This window comes from Oryzias latipes, chromosome 12 (assembly GCF_053564925.1).
Source record: "Oryzias latipes strain Hd-rR chromosome 12, Olatipes_Hd-rR_3.1".
Taxonomy (NCBI): domain Eukaryota; kingdom Metazoa; phylum Chordata; class Actinopteri; order Beloniformes; family Adrianichthyidae; genus Oryzias; species Oryzias latipes.
The window spans coordinates 25,835,622-25,853,665 of NC_136248.1; the positions used below are offsets into that span (position 1 = coordinate 25,835,622).

Genomic DNA, 18,044 nt, shown 5'->3' on the forward strand with positions numbered 1-18,044 from the left:
TAGAAAACGGCAGCAAACACTTTTTTTTGTCCTTTAAACAATACGGAAATTAAGTAAAATTTAAAATAAAACACTAATAGATAAATACTCAGCTAAGTTATCTGTGTTGGTGAAAGTGATACAATTGTCATTTTTATGTAAACAAATGATTGTCAGCATGAGCTCATTTACTTTATCACAGACTTGGAAGACATCAAAGCAATAAAACACTGGAGGATATTTATATTGGCAAAATGTGCTGCAGACAGTAGCGGTTTTAGGCACGGGCAATACGGGCAATTGCCCGATGCGCAAATTTCCGTGGGGGGTAGCATCCCCGTGCTTGGAAGAAAAGAAAAATGGCTCCACTATCGGTTTTACATTATCTATTATTACACAAACTTTGGAACGGCCTATCTCAGAGAAGGAAAAAGGGGAGGGGTAGTGGGCGCATTTTGACAGAATATATTTTTATGGAGAGCAAAATATTATGTTATTTAAGGTTTAACTTGATTTATTCTGGATTAATATTGCTGTCTGTTTTTATTCATATTTATGTTCAAAAACTTGAGCTTTAAAGGTTAAAAAGTTTAGCTTTAGTGTATTCATTAACTGTTTATGTTGTTCGACCCAAAACCTAAAGCGTGTTTTTAATTTAGGCCCCCTGTGCCACTGAGTTTGACACCCCTGTAATACGAGTTATAAAATCCAGGTATTTTGTGTAACATGTTAAATAAAGATAGAGACAAAAGGATGTTGTCAAATTTGTATGTGTGTGTGTGTGTGTGTGTGTGTGTGTGTGTGTGTGTGTGTGTGTGTGTGCGGGGGGGTGGGGTGGGGGGTGTTAATCGCCAGGGAGTACGTTAGTGTAGAACGCCACTGGCTGCACGAATCAAGTTTAATACAGATGGTAATGCTTTAAACACAGATGTCCTACAAGTTTTATTCTAAAAACATTAAAAATATTATTAATAATATTTAATGTTATTATCATACTGTTGCTGTGAGAAGTCTGCAGTTTAGTTCAGTTTTTCAGTCTGTTTTTTCAGTTCTGTCAGTCACTCCAGGCTCATGTTAATTATCCACAGCTGTCTTCATTTCTGTTCATTGTCTTCAGTGTATAGAAGTTTCTGGTTTTCAGTTCTACATTGTCAGATTATCTGCTTTTTGTTTTTCCACGGTTTTTGTTCAACTTCTATTGATATTTTAAAAATAGGAAAGGCACGTCCAGATTAGCAAACTGTCGTAGCCTATGGAAAGTGTCAAAGTTCTGTTCCAAATGGTCCAAGAACTCCTCCTAAATACCCTGATTGATTGAAAACAGGTGTTTGAATCAGCTGCACACGTGAAGAATAGCAGTTCTCTGCAGTTGGTTTGTGGACAGTCATGGATAAGACAAAGGAGCTCTTCCAGATCTTGCCGCTGTGCATTGCAGCCGCTCACAGTGCAGAAAATGTCTATACGGTCATAGCTAAATCTTTTAAGTTCCAGTGGCCGAAGTGCGAACTATTCTAAAAAATATATGAGACGTTCCACAGTGTGGAAAACCTCAGAAGATGTAGTCAAAAGCTGAAAGTGATATCTGTGGTAGGAGCTGGGTAGGAGGAGGGTGTGAGGTCCTACATGAAAATCTGGCTTCTGCTGGCAGACAGTCCAATGGAAACTGCACAACGCTGGGTTCCACTGACGCAGACTGGAGGACGATGCTTCACCAGGTAAAAGTTTGTTTAGACATTTCAGCATGACAACAGTTTAAAACACAAGCACAACAAAAAGGATGAAGAAACTTTCAACAAATCCAAAGAATGCAGAGACAGAGTTTATTATGCTTCCTGACATGCTCATTTAAAGGTTTACACAATCCCCTGCATCGAGCAGCTCTCTTATCTCTGGTTGAGTCACAGTATAGTCTAGTGCATTGATGTTCCATAGCAGTTTAATACACAGAGGCAACATTCAATTTTAGTTGTACTTTGAATTTCTGTTTGCAGATAAATACAGTACAATGTGACTTTTTTTGGTCCTTTCAAGAATATGTCGGTGTAAAATTTACCCAGAATACCTGTAAAATGATATGTTTGGATACTAGTCACAGGGAGCCAGAATGTGTGATCATTTACAGACAGCACATGCTTGAATACTTGTTTGTGGCTCATGACGACATAAAAAAAAAAACTGCTCAATAGAGAGGCGGGCACTTGAAATAAATTCTATTGATGATCTGGTGTTGATACCTGACCTGAATCCTGCTGCGGCCATCGTTTCTAATTTCAAGGAAGATGTGATGATGATTAAAATATGACAGTCTGGGTTTCACCCTCACAAAGGAGAATCAGTATTTTTCTAAGCTTCAGATCAAAACTCAGCAGTTCAGAATGGCAGCTTCTTAAAGACCCACTCTGATGAAAATCATGTTTTTTAATGTCTTTCATTTGAAGAAGAAAGATAGGAAAGTGCATTTCTGAGTATTTTTTAAATCAAATTGTTGTGAATCAGTAGCAGACAAAAAGAAATGATGTTTCAATGTTCCATGGCCGCTCTTTTGGCATAAAGCCTGAAAACAGTCTTAAAAATGTGCTCAGCTACACGCGAACACAAGAATCTTGAATGCAAAAGCCCAAAATGCGCTTTTACGCTCATTTACATAGACTTTTCATTCGAAGTGACCACTTCAACACGCGTTGCTGAGGGCGGTGTGAACGTGGCTTCAGAGACGAATTTATAATGAACTTCTGCCGCTCTGCAGAAACTAAGTCCTGGAAACTAAACAGGTTTTTTGATTTTGATGAATTAAAAGACCACTGGAAACGCTTTTAAATTTGATCAAAAGATGATCGGAGTGGGTCTTTAACATTTGAACAGAAGCTGACGGTTGAGACACAAGAAAGAAAACTATTCAGATAAAGGAGAAGGTTTGGAAATGAATCAAAGCAGACGGGAGCGCTCAGTGGTGGTAAAATCTTATGTAGCTTCATGGGAAACAAATGAGAAAATAAAAGAATTATATCACTGTGATTAAAAGCTAAACAAATGACCACAGCCTCTTTCCTTAAAACAAATCCTCTTGCGTTGAGCAGTTTTCTCAGTGATGTAACCATCGTCTTCAGTTTTTAGGCTTTACCTCCTCCTGGATTCTGGGGGCAGGACTGGGGCAGATTTAGGGCGATGTCTCTGAGGCTGTCCCTCTCCTCTCTGATCTCCTGGATGTCCTGCTCGATGAGGGACAGGCGGCTCTTCTGCTCCTTAGCAGCCGCGTGCAGCTTCTGGATCTTTGAGCTCAGCGCCGGGCTCTCCACACTCCCGCGCAGCATGCTCAGGCGGCGTGCTGTCTCGTTTAAGATCCGATCAAACCGCTCCAGTGGCACGCTCCCATCTGGTCACAACATGCGGGAGCGGGGACAGATGGAGGGGGGGAAAAAAACGGCAGACTCTCGGCGATCAGTTTTTCAGACTGTTGCTTATTAACGACTCCCCAGAATTACTGATTTGAGGAGTTGTCAGCCTGCATGATAGCATAATTACAGGCTCATCATCCTAACAGCCATACAGATACACGGACCAGGAAGTGCCAAATTCTGGCCTTTATAGTTAATTCCATAAAATCTTCTGTATATTACAAAAAAGGTTTCAGTTAATTTTACAGATAATTCTGTCAAAAATATAGCAAAACAAGTTTTTTCAAATCCATTCACACTTCTGAATGGGAGTTACTACACTACCTAGGGATAAATGTGACAAATGCTTCCATGTTAAATGGGGCATTAAAATGCCCAGAAATCTTTAGTGAAGTGACATTTAGTTAAAATCAAGATAAATTGCTTTTACATTCACAGAGACTAAAAAGTAGCTATAGTGACAATCATCCAGAGAGTGATTTACCAATCTTGCTGATTAGCTCAGTGAGTGCAGTAGAGTAAGCCTCCAGCTGGAGTTTGGCTGCCTCCACATCCTCCTTTATGCTGGTCAGGGACACCTCAGGCTGGGCATGAAAAGAAACAGTTTGAAGCAGTACAATGAATGAGCACATCTGCCTGCTGAGAGTTTGCTGTTTTTAGAGCATGAGGAAAGCATTGGTTTATTCTATTGTCAAAATAAATTCCTGAATATTTGAAATACAGTGATCAAAGGAGAGGTCTGATAAAAAAAAAAAAGTAATGAGAGCAAACACATAAGGAAAAAGGTCAAATGAACTGGTTCTAGTTAGTTTCATGAATTCCTGAACATAGTCTTCATCTAATTAATATGTGCAAGATGTAGAAAATACATAACTGTCATGTAGAAGTTAGCATGATGATACAGATAACATCTCCCTTTACTGTAGTGTATAAAATATATATTTTTTTCTTTTTATAAGCCATTAGCAACACAGAGGTTGTGGTGCCATCAGTGGTTGTTTTAATGCACCAAGTTAAATGCTAAATATCAAGCTATTTGCCAGCTTTCAAACCTCACTGACAGAAGATGGTTACAAGTTGCATTAATCCAGAATCAAACCTGAAGTTTTGCATTTTTTTTTCAAGTCAAATCTCAAGTCTAAAAGCTTATAGTAAGTATAAATATTTTTTTGGTCACGGAATTGTCATCACAATACTTCAAACTGATTTTGAGGACACAATAACAGACCGTGTTGGTGCATTCCTATGCAAAGCATTGTCAGTTTAGTTTAATGTGACTCAAGACCTCAAATCTGGTTGTACTCACTTAATAATTACATCATTTTATAGGATTTTTTTTAAAATGCATGCACTCTTGCTACTGAATCCTTTATAAAATGATCATTCATTCATTCCAGTTTATATGTTTCAAAAGACAACCTACAATGAATGCTGCAAACAGTGATGTCATGACTGTGTGTAATGATTTATAACAACTCTCATCTCACTCAGGAAAATTAACAGTATTAGTGGCAAATTATGTATATTTCTTTCCATAAAAACAAATTCACTCAGCAAATGCTTTCTTTCTGTATATGAAGATTGTAACACATTTTGTACCCACTCATTTCCTGGCGTCCTAAAACAGCGGACTGATCAAAAAAAGTACCTCAGGGGGCGGCGGGATCTTCACCTTCTTCAGTGTAGACTCCTGCTCAGACAGCTGCTTTAAAGCAGAGTCTATGTGAGAGCTGAGGTGACCTGATGCAGTCCTGGTATGCTTGGCTTGGATCAGAATTGCTTTGGACTCCTAAATCAAAAAATAAACAGGAAACAGAAGTTAACCACAAAAAGGTGAAAACATCGAAAGAAAAAGGACATCCTAATATGTAGATGTCTTAAAGACTTTCAGGAGGGAAAAAATTATTCGGGTTATGTAAAAAAAAAATTAGTTGATTGTGAAACAAGGCTAAAGAACTTCTAAAGAAAATTACTAATGCTCATAAATCTACATCCTTATAATATTAATCTAATACAAATATATATATATATATTTATATATATACACATATATATATATATATATATATATATATATATACACATATTTATATATAAAAAAGAGGAGGTTTTATTAATGTCTAACCACAAAGTTTCTTCCCCTTATATAGTTAAAGTTCTTGCCAATTTTCCTCAGTATTTTTCGACAAATTCTTTCAGGAATCATCAATAAAAATCAAGTCAGGCAGCTGCATTGATCACTCAAAAAGCTTCAAAATCCACTTCAAACACCAAATGCACTTTCTCCTTGGAGCCCCCACACTTGTTTGAATCTATTTTAGTAGGAAGAAGCAAAGCAGCAACTGACTATCACAAGTTTCCCTGTAGGCAGTATTTTCTTTTTAATGTATGGTTCATGCGTCTTCTTCTAGACTAAAGAACTGATTCATGTGTCCAAAATAATTCTGCTACAAAGGAAGTGACCTGAAAAATCTAGTGAGGCTTAATAACATGGTTCTAACCATGTTGGATCAGACCTTTTTGGTGAGTTCTTTCAATGGTGATGTACATTTAAAGACCGACTACGATTAAAATTGTGCTTTTGGTGTTTTTAACATGTTCTTGTGCCATTTTTGTTATGATGGAGGACATATATAAAGAAAATTAAGCTTAAAAGTGGGGTTTTTGAGTTTTTCTTTATTTAAATCGTTGTGAATCAAGAGCAGACGAAAAAATGCCATTGGAAAAAGAGCTTCTTTGTGACGTAGAAAATACTCTGGGTGGGCCGGAAGCTCCCTGCTCTGCTGTAGACGACTAGATCCAGCTATGTCTTCATTTTCCTTGTCCGAGCTGGTATCTGACTTAAAACTGTGAACGACTGGATGGCTCCAATATTCCTCCCTTTTTTTGTTGCACCGTTAATGTTAGGTTGGGGGTGTGAGGGGCTGTAGGCTAGTGGGAGAGCATCTAAACGGCAGGCTCTCAGCCACGGGGAGGGGAAAAGGGGCGGTATTGCTGCGTGTCAACAGTCCCGCACACAACATGGACGTACATTTCGAATGAACTACTCCGGTTCTGCAGAAACTAATAATGTCAGTTTTTTTTTTAAATGTTTAATTTTGGCTAAAAACAGCTTAGTCATAATAAAAAGACCACTAGGAAAGCTTTTACAATTGATAAAAAGATGACCACAGTGGATCTGAGCACAGCGAGTTGTCTCATCAGGGCCGATCCAACGGCAAGTAAGAGGCGAGGGGATGAGGACGGTTCTGTTTCAGTAAATGTGAAGACATCCTCGACCACGTAGACACACTTCCTTATGGAGAATAACGCGACTAACGAATGAAAAAGTCTCTGAAGGAAAAGTCATGGCTGAGATTCTCCTGTCCACCTTCATGGGAAATCATGTGGCCTTTTGTTGAACCTCCATGTTTTCTCCTGCCGCAGGAAATTCCTTTGCTATTTCTGAAGAACTATTCTTTGAAAAAATAATGAAACAACATTTCAATTTAAGTTATTTTAAGTCACTTACTTTCACTGGAGACAATCACTAATAACTTCATCACTATTCTGTCACTAATTTCAAACATGTAACACTTGAACTATGTGTTTGTTAGCATTCCTGACAGATTCCTTCTTGAGGATGAAGTGAAAAACTACACCTTAATTTGGGTGTAAATGAACTAATATAGTCGTTGTTTGGCTGTTTAACAGCAGACCTGTCATGGTGGACACATTTTAAGACTTTAAGCTTAAAAAAAACTGGAAGTATTTTTCTGCTTCATTGTTAAAAGAAAGTTCAATAGAAAATGTGTCAGACTGATTAAACTAAATAACCGTTATTTGTCTTCACATCTGACATTTTTTGCAGCATTTATCATTAAAACTCATTACAAAAAAGGATTACTGACAAAGTGTGTGTATCAGGCTCTGAGCAGAGCTGCAAATAGATCTAAAGTCGATTTTTGAGTTGCTGCAAAACTCTTCACTTCTAAAAATATTAATATCATTCGGATGCAGTTCAGATGTGCATAAAAGAAGACAGTAATCCTCATGAAAGTAACACAGAAGGCCATTTTTTTTAAATAGGCATAGCTAAATAGGTTAAACAAAACAGAGACATACCTTTTCAACATTATGAACTCTTTGCTTTGCCTCCTTGGTAGCATTGTTTGACAGGCTGGCGTTTTCCACAGCCGGCTGTAGGCTCTTCTTAACCTGCGATGCCTTCCTTCGGGCATCAGGGAGGACTTTCTCTTTCAGGTGTTTTTCCTTCTTCACTGCAGCTTTGGTCTGGGCCTGCAGGTGGGGCCACTCCTCCACCATGTCTGAACATAACGTATAGAAAGTTTCTACTTTCTAAAGCCTTGTACATTCTCTCTTTTATTTAAAATGCCATCAACCAATGCAAAGGCTGACAAAAATTCACTTCATGGATCATGAGCACTCAGTATTTGAATTTTGAGGCAGATGCTTGACCTAAAAACAAATCTTGATTTTAATGTAAAAAATCTGCTACACATTTTAAAATATGACAGCTGGTGTCAAGTTACAATAGCTTTAATGACAAATTCTACATCAACACTAGAATCTCCAGCTCTTTTGACATCTCAGAGTTTGACGTTTTAATTTAAATTGCATCATTGCGTCATCTTTAAACTTAAGGAAAAAAAAAAAAGATGGAGACTTACTTTCCAGACGTCTGTACAAGCTGATGGTTTCTGATTCCACCTCCTTTCCCGTCACAACCGAGGATAACGCTACGACCTTTAAATCTTGAGCTTGAGCCTTTAGCTTTGCAAAGAAACAAGGAAAAATGATGAATCAGAATGTGTTCAAGGCATGCAACAGTGCTCACGAAACCTTTAGCTCTGCTCTTAAGTGTTAGAACATTTTGGTCCGCTGACTGTTGATTAGGTTTTTATCTAATCGTGCAGTGGCGGTTCACATCTATAGAGCCAAATTATACATTTGTAACATTTTACAACAAGTCTCATACTACACTAGTGATGCGTAAGCATCGTACCAAAGCTTGGGCAAAAACTCTCTTGTCCTTTCAAAATAAATCCATGAAAAAAAACACTGCATAGCCTTTCATCACTCCTGGCACGGCGTGCTGTACTGCTTAAATGGAAAGATGCCTCTCCCCCATCTCATTCACAGTGGCTACAGGATACCATGTCCTGCTTAAAACGGGAGAAAATTAGGTGTTCACTCAAAAAGTCTCTTGACATTTTTGAAGATTTATGGGGTCCCTTTTTGAGTACTTTTCCAGCTCTTTAGTAATATAAGCTTACAGCAGCTTAGCTGCATGTGGTAGCACATAGTACAGGTCATGCGTGATGGAGTGATGGTATGACCGTGGCAGTGACTGGGAATGGTATGGGGTAATTTGTTTATCTTATTTACTATTCTTATGTATTATTATGTTTTTTTATTTTGTGTGTGTTTTTTTTCTCTTTCCATAGATTTATTATAAACACTTCTTTCAGTAATTTGTCTTTCAGACAGTCCTTAAATATTAAATAATTAAATGTCCTTTCAGATATTTAAGAATTAGATTTTTTTTGTCCTATTCAGCAGTTTGACAAACTGATTATCCAAAGATGTGGCAAAGTATTGATGTACCAGTAGGGGTTAAACTCAAGAATCATGAACATAAGCCACCCAACCCCCACTGAATTTGCATATTTTGAAGAAGCCCCATTAGTCCCCAGTCCTGGATTCAGAGATATGCTGGAAAATAATAATTTAGTTTTTTGTGTGCATAAAGCTCAAAAGATTTTTACAATTTTTAAATTTAAAGTAATCAATTTTGTGTTTTGCATTTAATTCTGGATCATTGATGGATGAATCCAAATGGAAATCTAAACATTTTAATGAAGCTTCAAACCCAGTTTAAGTTCCATATGAAAAAAACAAACAAAAAATCTTTTTACGAGAACACAAAGTCAACCCGTTTGCTTTTGGTAAAATGCATTTCGTTTGCTCAAATGTATTTATAATAAAAATAAAAACCACAGTTTGGGGCACTGCAAAAGAAGTTTAAAAATGTACTCATTTATTTTCTAAAAGGACACTTTTTCTAAACTTGGCTCCTGAAAAAACATGGCAACAAATACAGTATGCATGTGATTCTCTTGTCTGTGCTTTGGATTCTCAGTCATTCCCTTAAAGCAGATTGACTCACATACTTGTTACTCTGTGGTGCACAGCATTAAATGATCCGATAGAATCTGATCTTTTTTTTTTGTGTAGGGGGGGAAAGGAGAACGCCTAAGTTGAGGAACATTTATCTTCATTTCTCCTCTGCATCAAGAACTGTCATTTTTCAGTGTTTTTTATTTAACCACATGGGCAACATGTTTTTTTGGGGGGAAAAACGTTTGCTGCGTGCGACAACACAACCGTGACAACCGAGTCTATTCCAAGGAGAACTCACCCGACAACTGACAAGACCCAAAAGATCTATTTCTAACTTTTCTTTAAGAGCACAAACCCCCTCAAATCTACAGTAGCTGCGGTTTTCACATCAGCCTACATCCTGGTGTTTGTTGTTATACCACATGTAGACATCCCCCCCCCCACACACCCTCTCAAAAGCTTTTTTTCCCCACAAAGCAAGCCATGAAATATGAACACAAACACTGCTCTACTCTTACACACCAAACACAGTCAGCTTGGCTCAGAATCGGTCTGTGCCTACACAAAGCAGCGCCAGTCGCCTCCTTCTTTACAGAAACATTCAGGTGTGTGACTGCCTCTGCTGCTGGCTTCATCTTTGATCATCAACCACCTTAACAGGAAGACACGCTTTCAAAACAAAGGCACGCCAGTCCCAGCTTTAAATCTGTGAAAGAGGGGGGGCCCAGGATCTGTTCTGTGAGGCTACAAGGCATCAGATTGTGAATGTAATGAAGAGATTGTTGTATTAAAAAAAAAAAGCTCGTTCAGACTAGGCAGCAGAAAGATCATTCCAAAGCCTCGAAGCTGGAACCACCTTTGCAAGATGAAAAGTTTAAGAAAAGATTACAGGCTTGGTTGGGAAATTCTCTTGATGTTGTTCATCTTGAACACAACAACAGTGCTCTGGCTTTTCAGATGTGCTGCTTCTGAATCCATACGTGAAGATCTTTTTGTTTACAATCTCAAGCCTTGTTGTTGGAAGATTCAGAGTAAATCTTTTCCAGGGTGCATTTCACGAGCTGAACAGGGAGACAGTTTTGGGACCAAAACTGCAAAATCTTCCTGCTTAAATGGAAAAAAAGAATGCTTTGTTGCCTGATTTATGTTTTATAACCCTTATTATAGTTTCATCTGACAGCTTGGTATTTCTAGGCAACACTTTAACCTAAATACTGCTATGAAAAGTAATAGAGATTTTAAAAGTTAATTTCTGAATGACACAAATGAATGTTTAAAATATAAATTCTTCATATTTGGTGTGAAAAACCTCAGTTTTTCCACTCAAAACACAGAGGATTTTCCACATGACCTCTTCCAATTAATCTGGATTGTATCCCTTCAGGGATAAAATCGCAACAGATCCCATGAATATGTAAACTGTTTTTTACAGGGAAATAATTCAACTGCAGATGCTAAATCTCGTCTGTCTACCTTCTGCAGATTCAACCGATCTGATTCCGGATTCCTTACAACAAAGAAGAAAAATCAGGGCTTGACAGAGGAGCTGGAAATGACAAAGATGGAGAAAACAAAAGTGGTCTATTTGGTAAGTGGAGCACACTGGGCTGTAACTAACAAGTGGCTCCAGAAAATGCTGGAAACATCTGTATTCATGTCAAGAAGAGACCAATATAACAAAAAGATGCATTGCAGCACAGGACACCAAGGCTGTCACGTCTCTGAGCCAATGAATGCTGGCAAGTTGATAATTTTTTAAAACGCAAATTCTGGAGCCACTTGTAAATTCTAGGATTGAACTTAAATATAGAGCTCAGTGAATGTACTTCTTTAAAGCAGTTTATTTTTCGGTAAGTTATATTATTTAGTGAAAAAAGTAAGAAATTTGTCTTTGCAGAGTCATCTCTGCAACTTCCTCCGTCTTCACATGTAAAGTCCCAAAGAATCTATGCATGGTTACCTGATCGATGCTCTCCACTTTCTCCAAGTTCTCACTGGCTGCGAGTGTCTCAGGCTCCATCTTCTCCCTGATCCTCCCGATGAGGCCGTCTTTGGTCTGAATTTCCTGGTTGAGCTCCTCTGATTTTTTGAGAAGGTTTTCCCCCCACTTGACAGGAAGCAGTCAGAAAAGAAGGACAGGAGATGATATTCAACAAGTTTTCTTTACTGGTAAAACCTTAGTCAAAAAAGTAATTTGTGACAGTCTGTCTTCTCATGGATGACACAATCATCCTCCTGTGGAACGTCTTGTACCCTATAAGCAGCAAACTCTGCCAAAATCTTCTCTCTTATGCCTGTTAAGTGTTACTCTTGCCAAAAGGGAAATCAGGAGGAGCACTTGAAGTGCCGCTTTGTGATTTTATGCCAGTAGACACAAACTAGGACCAACTCTTTCTGATTTATCAGATTTTAGAAGACTTTACAGCAAGGAAATGAAGTACTGGGGGGGCCTCAGGGGGTCACAAAGTGATCCATCAGCAATAGATTCGTCAGCTCTGATAGATATTTGTGTGAAATATTTGGGCAAAAATCAGACTTGTGAGCTGATGTGATCATCACTTAACTTTTTGTCCAAATGAACATTTTCCAGACATAGAGGATTTAGCTCCAAGTGTTTGCAATTCAAATGAGACAAACAGATGTACAAACAGTCCGACTCATTATATTTGCAGCTCATGTGGAGTCAATTGAAAAAAGAGAGGTTTGCTAAACTGGGTGTTTGTTATCGATAATGAAGCGATTTAATAAGGTTCTAGCGGTCTTTGGGATTGGCAGACTGCTTCAGCCATGAGCTCATTTTCTAACATTGTAACTTTTTATCAAGTTTTTAAAGTATTCAGAACCTTTGTACCACTCTAGGGTTATTAATTGTAGGTTTAGATCATGAGGCCCACCTTAATTAGTATTGCAATATAAGGACGTTTTTTCTGTTTTTTTTTTCCAGAAAGATGAAGGTTTACCTTCATCCAAGTGACTTCTTGAAGTTCATGACATCCTGGGCCTTTAAATCTTCTTCTTCTCATCCATTAGGTGTAATACTTCATTTTAACAATGATTTGATTCATATCATAATTTGTGGTTGACGATATGATTCATAGTTGATATTGGTTCATTTTAAACAATCCCATTCAATGTCTTAAAATCGATCCATTTATCCACTTAAATTATGGTGTGTGGGAATAACTGTTACAATAAATTTAGATTTCAAGTTAAGACTCCTGGTTTTGTCTGTTAAATACAGTTTTTTTTTTCTTTGAAGTGAAAGCCTCTTTTTCTTTTTCCTCACTTGAATCTTCTCTGTAAAAAGAAACTTTCCAAATGTGTTTGTTTTTGTTGACTTTGCTAACTTGAGGGTTTTTATTAAGTGGTGACCGAGCGACTTGACATGCATCAAAGAGGAGTCCAATGTATCTAGAATGCAGTGGTTTTTCAAAAAAAAAACTTCCTTTAGAATCCGATTATAATGAAAATGGAAAAAAATGTAGGTCATGTTTTTTTTCAGTGCGGCCCAGTACCAAGTGTCCCACGAACTGGTATCGTCCTTCTGTCAGTCCATCTTCAACATTTTTTTTGTCTGTTTGCTTTTATGCATTGTCTGGTTATTTTCTTAATTTCCTTGGTTAACGTGGTTGCTGGTTTAACGCCAGCTCCCATGACCCCAAAGAGGATTCAGGAGGTGGATGGATGGAGTTATTTTAAATAGACTCATAGTAAAATAAAGTTAGACAAATGATTTGCACTAAATAAAAGGATTTTTTTAAATATATCACTGATATCTTTGATTTGATGTTTTTTCTTACTTTTTTGTTGGGCCTGGAGATGACTTTGGTCATGAACTGGCAGTTTTTTTTCCCCTTTTTCCCAGAAATAAATCAGATTAATTAGATAAATGGTGCCTTTGTACTTAACACTGCAAAATGATTGTGGACTGAAATAAATCGAATGGCTGTTGCTTTTACACTGTCTTTGTTGATTTTCAATCACTGCAGTCCCATTCTGTGCTTTATTGTGATAATTCTTTTTCATAAATATCATTGGAACAACAACTGCTGAACCGAATATTGAGCAAACATGCAGGAAACATTTGCTTGTCCACTATCCAAACAAAAGTCCTAAACAGAACAAACAGTGGCTCCTCAGTTAACAGTGAAAATATAACTTTACTCTCTGGTTGAAGTCTGACCTCAGTGGTGTCGTTGCTTTCACTTGTTTGGTTGAACTTTGTTTGGCCGCCCTCTGAAGATTTTCTGCCATCAGTCAGAAGCAGCTGATGAAAGGATGATGTGATGTTGTTGAGGGTGAGGCTTAAAACAGCATCTTCCTCCAGCAGGGCCTGCTGTTTGGCTGCCGTTTCATTCAGCTGCAGAGTTAAGTTCTCCTTCTGCTGCTGCATCTGTGCAATCCTGACAGAAAAAAGAAATAAAGAAAAGTGTGAAAGAAATCAGGTTAGTCCCATAAAAAAATGATCACACTGTGAACATTAAGTCTTGAAACATCCTTCACGTATGGTTACATATGGAATTCATGAAGGTCGTAAAGAAAAATGATCATAACAAGGAAAGGTGTAGGGAACACTGTCATGGATTTAAAATTGATATACCGATAATAATAAAAAAACATAAATGTATCTATTTTGGCAATCTTAATACTTTTTCTGTGATAAATTATATGTCTAATGCCTTAGTCGTACCTTTACGGGGGGTTGACCCATAGACCTACTTGCAGACCCCTAACCAAGTGTGCAGTGTTCAGGGGGGTTGAAGAAAGAAAGGAAAAATCTGTACGATATGTCTGCATCTCACCTACTTAACCCTTACTTAACCTTAAACGTTGTTTAGGTGTTCACCATGACCTGTTACCCACAGTATGCCCGTAAAAAAAGAGTGCATGAATATTTTCCATCAAAGGGCTCACCTTTGTTGATTTATTTTGCTCTCAGACTGCCCGTACCCACCCTTAAGGGCAGTTGTGACGACATTACATATGGTTACATATGGAATGCATTGAAGTTGTAAAGTAAGCTGATTATCCGCACTTTAGGGCTCACTGAGTTATAAGGTTGTCTGTGCTCCTAACTCTGTTGGACACGGCTTGCTCCCAGCCTGTCTGCTCAAGCTCCCAGTCTTCTTGTGACCCTCTTATTTTGTTTCTGTGACAAATGATGCGTCTGCAAGGTTCTGTGATTTCTACATTTGACTAGATTCATGCTATTTAGCCTCAAATTGATTTCCACAAAAGGGTTGATTGTCTCGTTATTTTCTGACTGAATGGTAAGGTTCTGCAAAACACTTCTGATCTGCTTAAGTACCAACATGTGGGGAACTATGAGTAGAAAAATGCAGCCCATCTGTGTGTAAAGAGCTCGCTTCTTATCTTAGGAAGTGACACGCGCCAACGTGCAGCAGTGCCCCAGAGATGAACACAGCCTTTCCTGAATCAAGCCGACTGTTAGGAGGAGCTAATCAATTTTGAGCTTCTCGCTCCTTGCTCTCATCATGGCCACCGGTGGGCTATTTGCATCATCCTGTGTAGCATTCGGGATAATCCTCAGAGCAATCACACGCTAGGAGAAGTAGCAAGTGCCCTGCAAAACCAAAAAGCATGCGGCTTACAGCGGAGAAAAGCTGTCCCCCTGTGGTCAAATGTCTTACTTCTCCACTCTAACCTGCTTTTACATCTAGCAGAGTACTGACAAGTTAAATTACACTGATATTGTGTAAAAGTGCGCTAATTCAGGAGGTTTTTCACCTCATAGGGGCTCTTTTTTTAATGAAGAACGATTGATTCAGAAAGCAGCATTCTCATAAGCACTCTTTCAGTAAATCTTTATTGTGGTGGGTGTTTGGGGTTTTTCTGCTCACTGCTCCGTTAGATTCCTGATGTACTCCTCTGTGGAGTTGTCCCGCAGTAGATCCATCAGGAGACTGAAGGTCTGCTTTGAGGCTTGTAGCGCCCTGGTGGCCACGGCCTCAATAAGGTCCGCCATTTCTCTGTGGCTGCAAGGGAAAAGAAAAAAAAAAGGTGGACAAAGGGAAAAGAGGAGGGAGGGAACGTTTATAGAATAATGGCCTTTTACGCCTGCCCGAGGAGAGGTGAAATAGATTTCAACATCAATGCCTTCCCCTCACTGAATCTCTTGGCCAAGCTTCTGGAACTGCTACACAATAAAGCTGCGTACTACGAGAAGCCGAGAGCATCGATTCGAAGCGGTCTAACCGCAGTGCAGGTGACAAGCTGACAAGCTGACAAAGGGGACCAGCAGAGATTACTCCAGCCATGTTTGCTTTTAATAGACCACCAGAAACCTGGCTCACCTTTCCATAAGCACCTGTGACTCATTGACCATCAGGTTCCATTTGTTAGGCGTTGACGTTGTCTCAAAAGGAAAGATCTGAAAAGAAAATTGGTAGGAATGGAAAACCAACATGGTGAGAAGGTACAAAAAAGTATCAAGTATAATAAAAACGAAAAGCCTGTTTTTGTATAGACTTTTTGAACGCTTTAATTTAATCATAAAATGGCTCACACAAAAGAAACTATTAAACACAATTGAAGTTTTAACACTTTGAGAGCAATCAATGAAATAATGTCAGCTGGCAGTTTCATAGCTGGAGCTGAACTTTCTACCAATCTTACAATGATTCCTTTGTGTTAAAATACCTTACTTGTAAAAAATCAGTAAAATAAAAAGCTGCATCCTCCAAGTTGTTCGTTAACTTGGAAAAATGCTAATCAAATGAATAAGCAATGATAATCTTCTTTTTTCCCCAGCTTCTTAGGCAGCCAGTTATATTAATTTGGATATAAATTTCTGCTTCAGGATTACAGAAGCAGTCAGAACCAAATCTACCAATTACCATCTCAATCTGTTCATTGGAAACAATCTGAAAATTGTTGATAAAATATGTTTTATCAGGTTTTCAGGAGTTTTAACTTCTCTTTGCTATACAAGTTATCTAAATATCGAGAATTTTCTCGTTTCATTAAGGACATTTTTGTTAAAATAAGTTAAAATTATTGTGCTCCACAGTCTTTGACAATAGAAAAACTTGATACAAGACTCAAAAAAATCAAATTTCCCTTTGGTTCTTTTTTAAACATTTTATTTTAAAGTTTAATAATTGTTGACTGGCATTTATTGCCATCATTTTGGAAAAAAAAGTTTAACATTCAGATTCAAAGACTGAGTGCTACTTTTAGGTTTTATAAGGATTTGTTAAGATAGGCCAATTTGTACTGAGATGATATTCTCATATTGTCTTCCCCCTTATTACACTTTGTTACTCTACTCTAAACAAACTTTATAAAACCTTGAAAAATACAAACCATTTGCTTAGAACTAGCAACAAAATACTTGTCATTGTATTTTAATTGTATTACGTTCAACTTGAAGTAACTCTAACTAACATGAACATTTTACTACTTTCTGATTTTCTTCTAAAGATTGGTGTTCTTTTAGTTTAGGTTACCTCTCCTTGTGTGTGTTAAACTTTGGTTACGTCTTATGTCCGCCATTGGAATCTGATATACTTTTGAGTCAATTTGAAAGAACTACAGAACTGTAACAGCAACAACAATGGAAACAATTTCCACCAAAAGGACACATTCTGCACCATCATATATACAGCTGTGAACAGAGCTCCTTTGGTAAATAACACAGCCACAGTAGATCTATACTGTTGTGGTTCTGAGTAACACTGTACACAACTGCAGGGAAACCTGGACAAAGTAATTTTGCTTCCCTAACTCAACTTGTGATACTGAACAGTGCTCAGACCAGCTACTCCTCCAATCCCTGCTAGATTTGTGCAGATGGAGCGAAAATAGTCGAACTATGTTAGTCTGCAGAATCATGAAGATGCACGAATATGTACATATTTTTATTTTCTAACAAGACTTTGGGCAAAATTTGATGTTAAACACCTGCAATAAATCAATGAAATGGCTGAGATAAAAAAAATATCTCCACATAAACATATAAACACAACATTTGAAAGTTCATATCTGCCGATAGAATTAAGAAAACAGATGAGATTCAAATCAGTCACAGGCTGTTGGATACCAGAGAGGTGTTAGAGACCAGTCAGGAAAAAGAAGATATCCAGAGCTTTGCAGTTCATTGTACACAAAAACCCCTTTAGAGAAGCGTGATTTAGACACCTTCAGGATGAAAGGAAGCAGTGACTCAATTTACCGGAAACATATAATCTGGTCTGACACGTCTTAAACACTGCTGCAGCATTCAGATGATGGCGACAGTCTTATTCTACTCTTTTTTTTTGTGTTCAAATTTACCAACAGTTTTCTGTTAGTATGTGTCGCCATCTTCTCTCAGTTGGTCTATTACGATGTGGAAAAAAGTTCAAAACCCACTCGGGTCATCTTTGTCTTATTGTTTTTCTCTCAAATTGAAAACCTCTCTCAAAGGGAACTTTGTAAGTCACCCAGCAGATAATGTTTGGCTTCTTTTTCCCCTCAAGAGAAGTTGTTTAGAAACCATTGCTCTTTTTGCGAGAGCTTTTGCTTGACAGCTTTCTTTTGACACAA

At 38.0% G+C, this 18,044-nt stretch overlaps 1 protein-coding gene and 1 long non-coding RNA gene across 3 annotated transcripts in view; one reads left to right on the forward strand and one right to left on the reverse strand.

Annotated features, from left to right (window-relative positions):
• Positions 1-1,553: 1,553 nt before the first annotated feature.
• On the forward strand, positions 1,554-11,528 carry LOC144996745 (uncharacterized). Its single transcript, XR_013659590.1, has 3 exons — positions 1,554-1,694; positions 10,980-11,085; positions 11,395-11,528. It is a non-coding gene; the product is annotated as an uncharacterized LOC144996745 (long non-coding RNA).
• Positions 1,786-18,044, reverse strand: part of lamc3 (laminin, gamma 3) — a 151,814-nt gene continuing 135,555 nt past the window's right edge. Inside the window, exons 20-28 of one of the 2 annotated variants that reach the window (XM_011481527.4) lie at positions 15,812-15,888; positions 15,359-15,493; positions 13,681-13,900; positions 11,458-11,604; positions 8,045-8,147; positions 7,479-7,681; positions 5,047-5,163; positions 3,859-3,958; positions 1,786-3,352 (exon numbers count right to left, since the gene is read on the reverse strand). In XM_011481527.4, the coding sequence (XP_011479829.2) occupies positions 3,090-3,352; positions 3,859-3,958; positions 5,047-5,163; positions 7,479-7,681; positions 8,045-8,147; positions 11,458-11,604; positions 13,681-13,900; positions 15,359-15,493; positions 15,812-15,888 (1,365 nt within the window). In that variant the 3' untranslated portion in view covers positions 1,786-3,089. Of the gene's footprint in view, positions 3,353-3,858; positions 3,959-5,022; positions 5,164-7,478; positions 7,682-8,044; positions 8,148-11,457; positions 11,605-13,680; positions 13,901-15,358; positions 15,494-15,811; positions 15,889-18,044 lie in introns of both variants that reach the window. The other variant, XM_011481525.4, reaches the window with a different exon arrangement.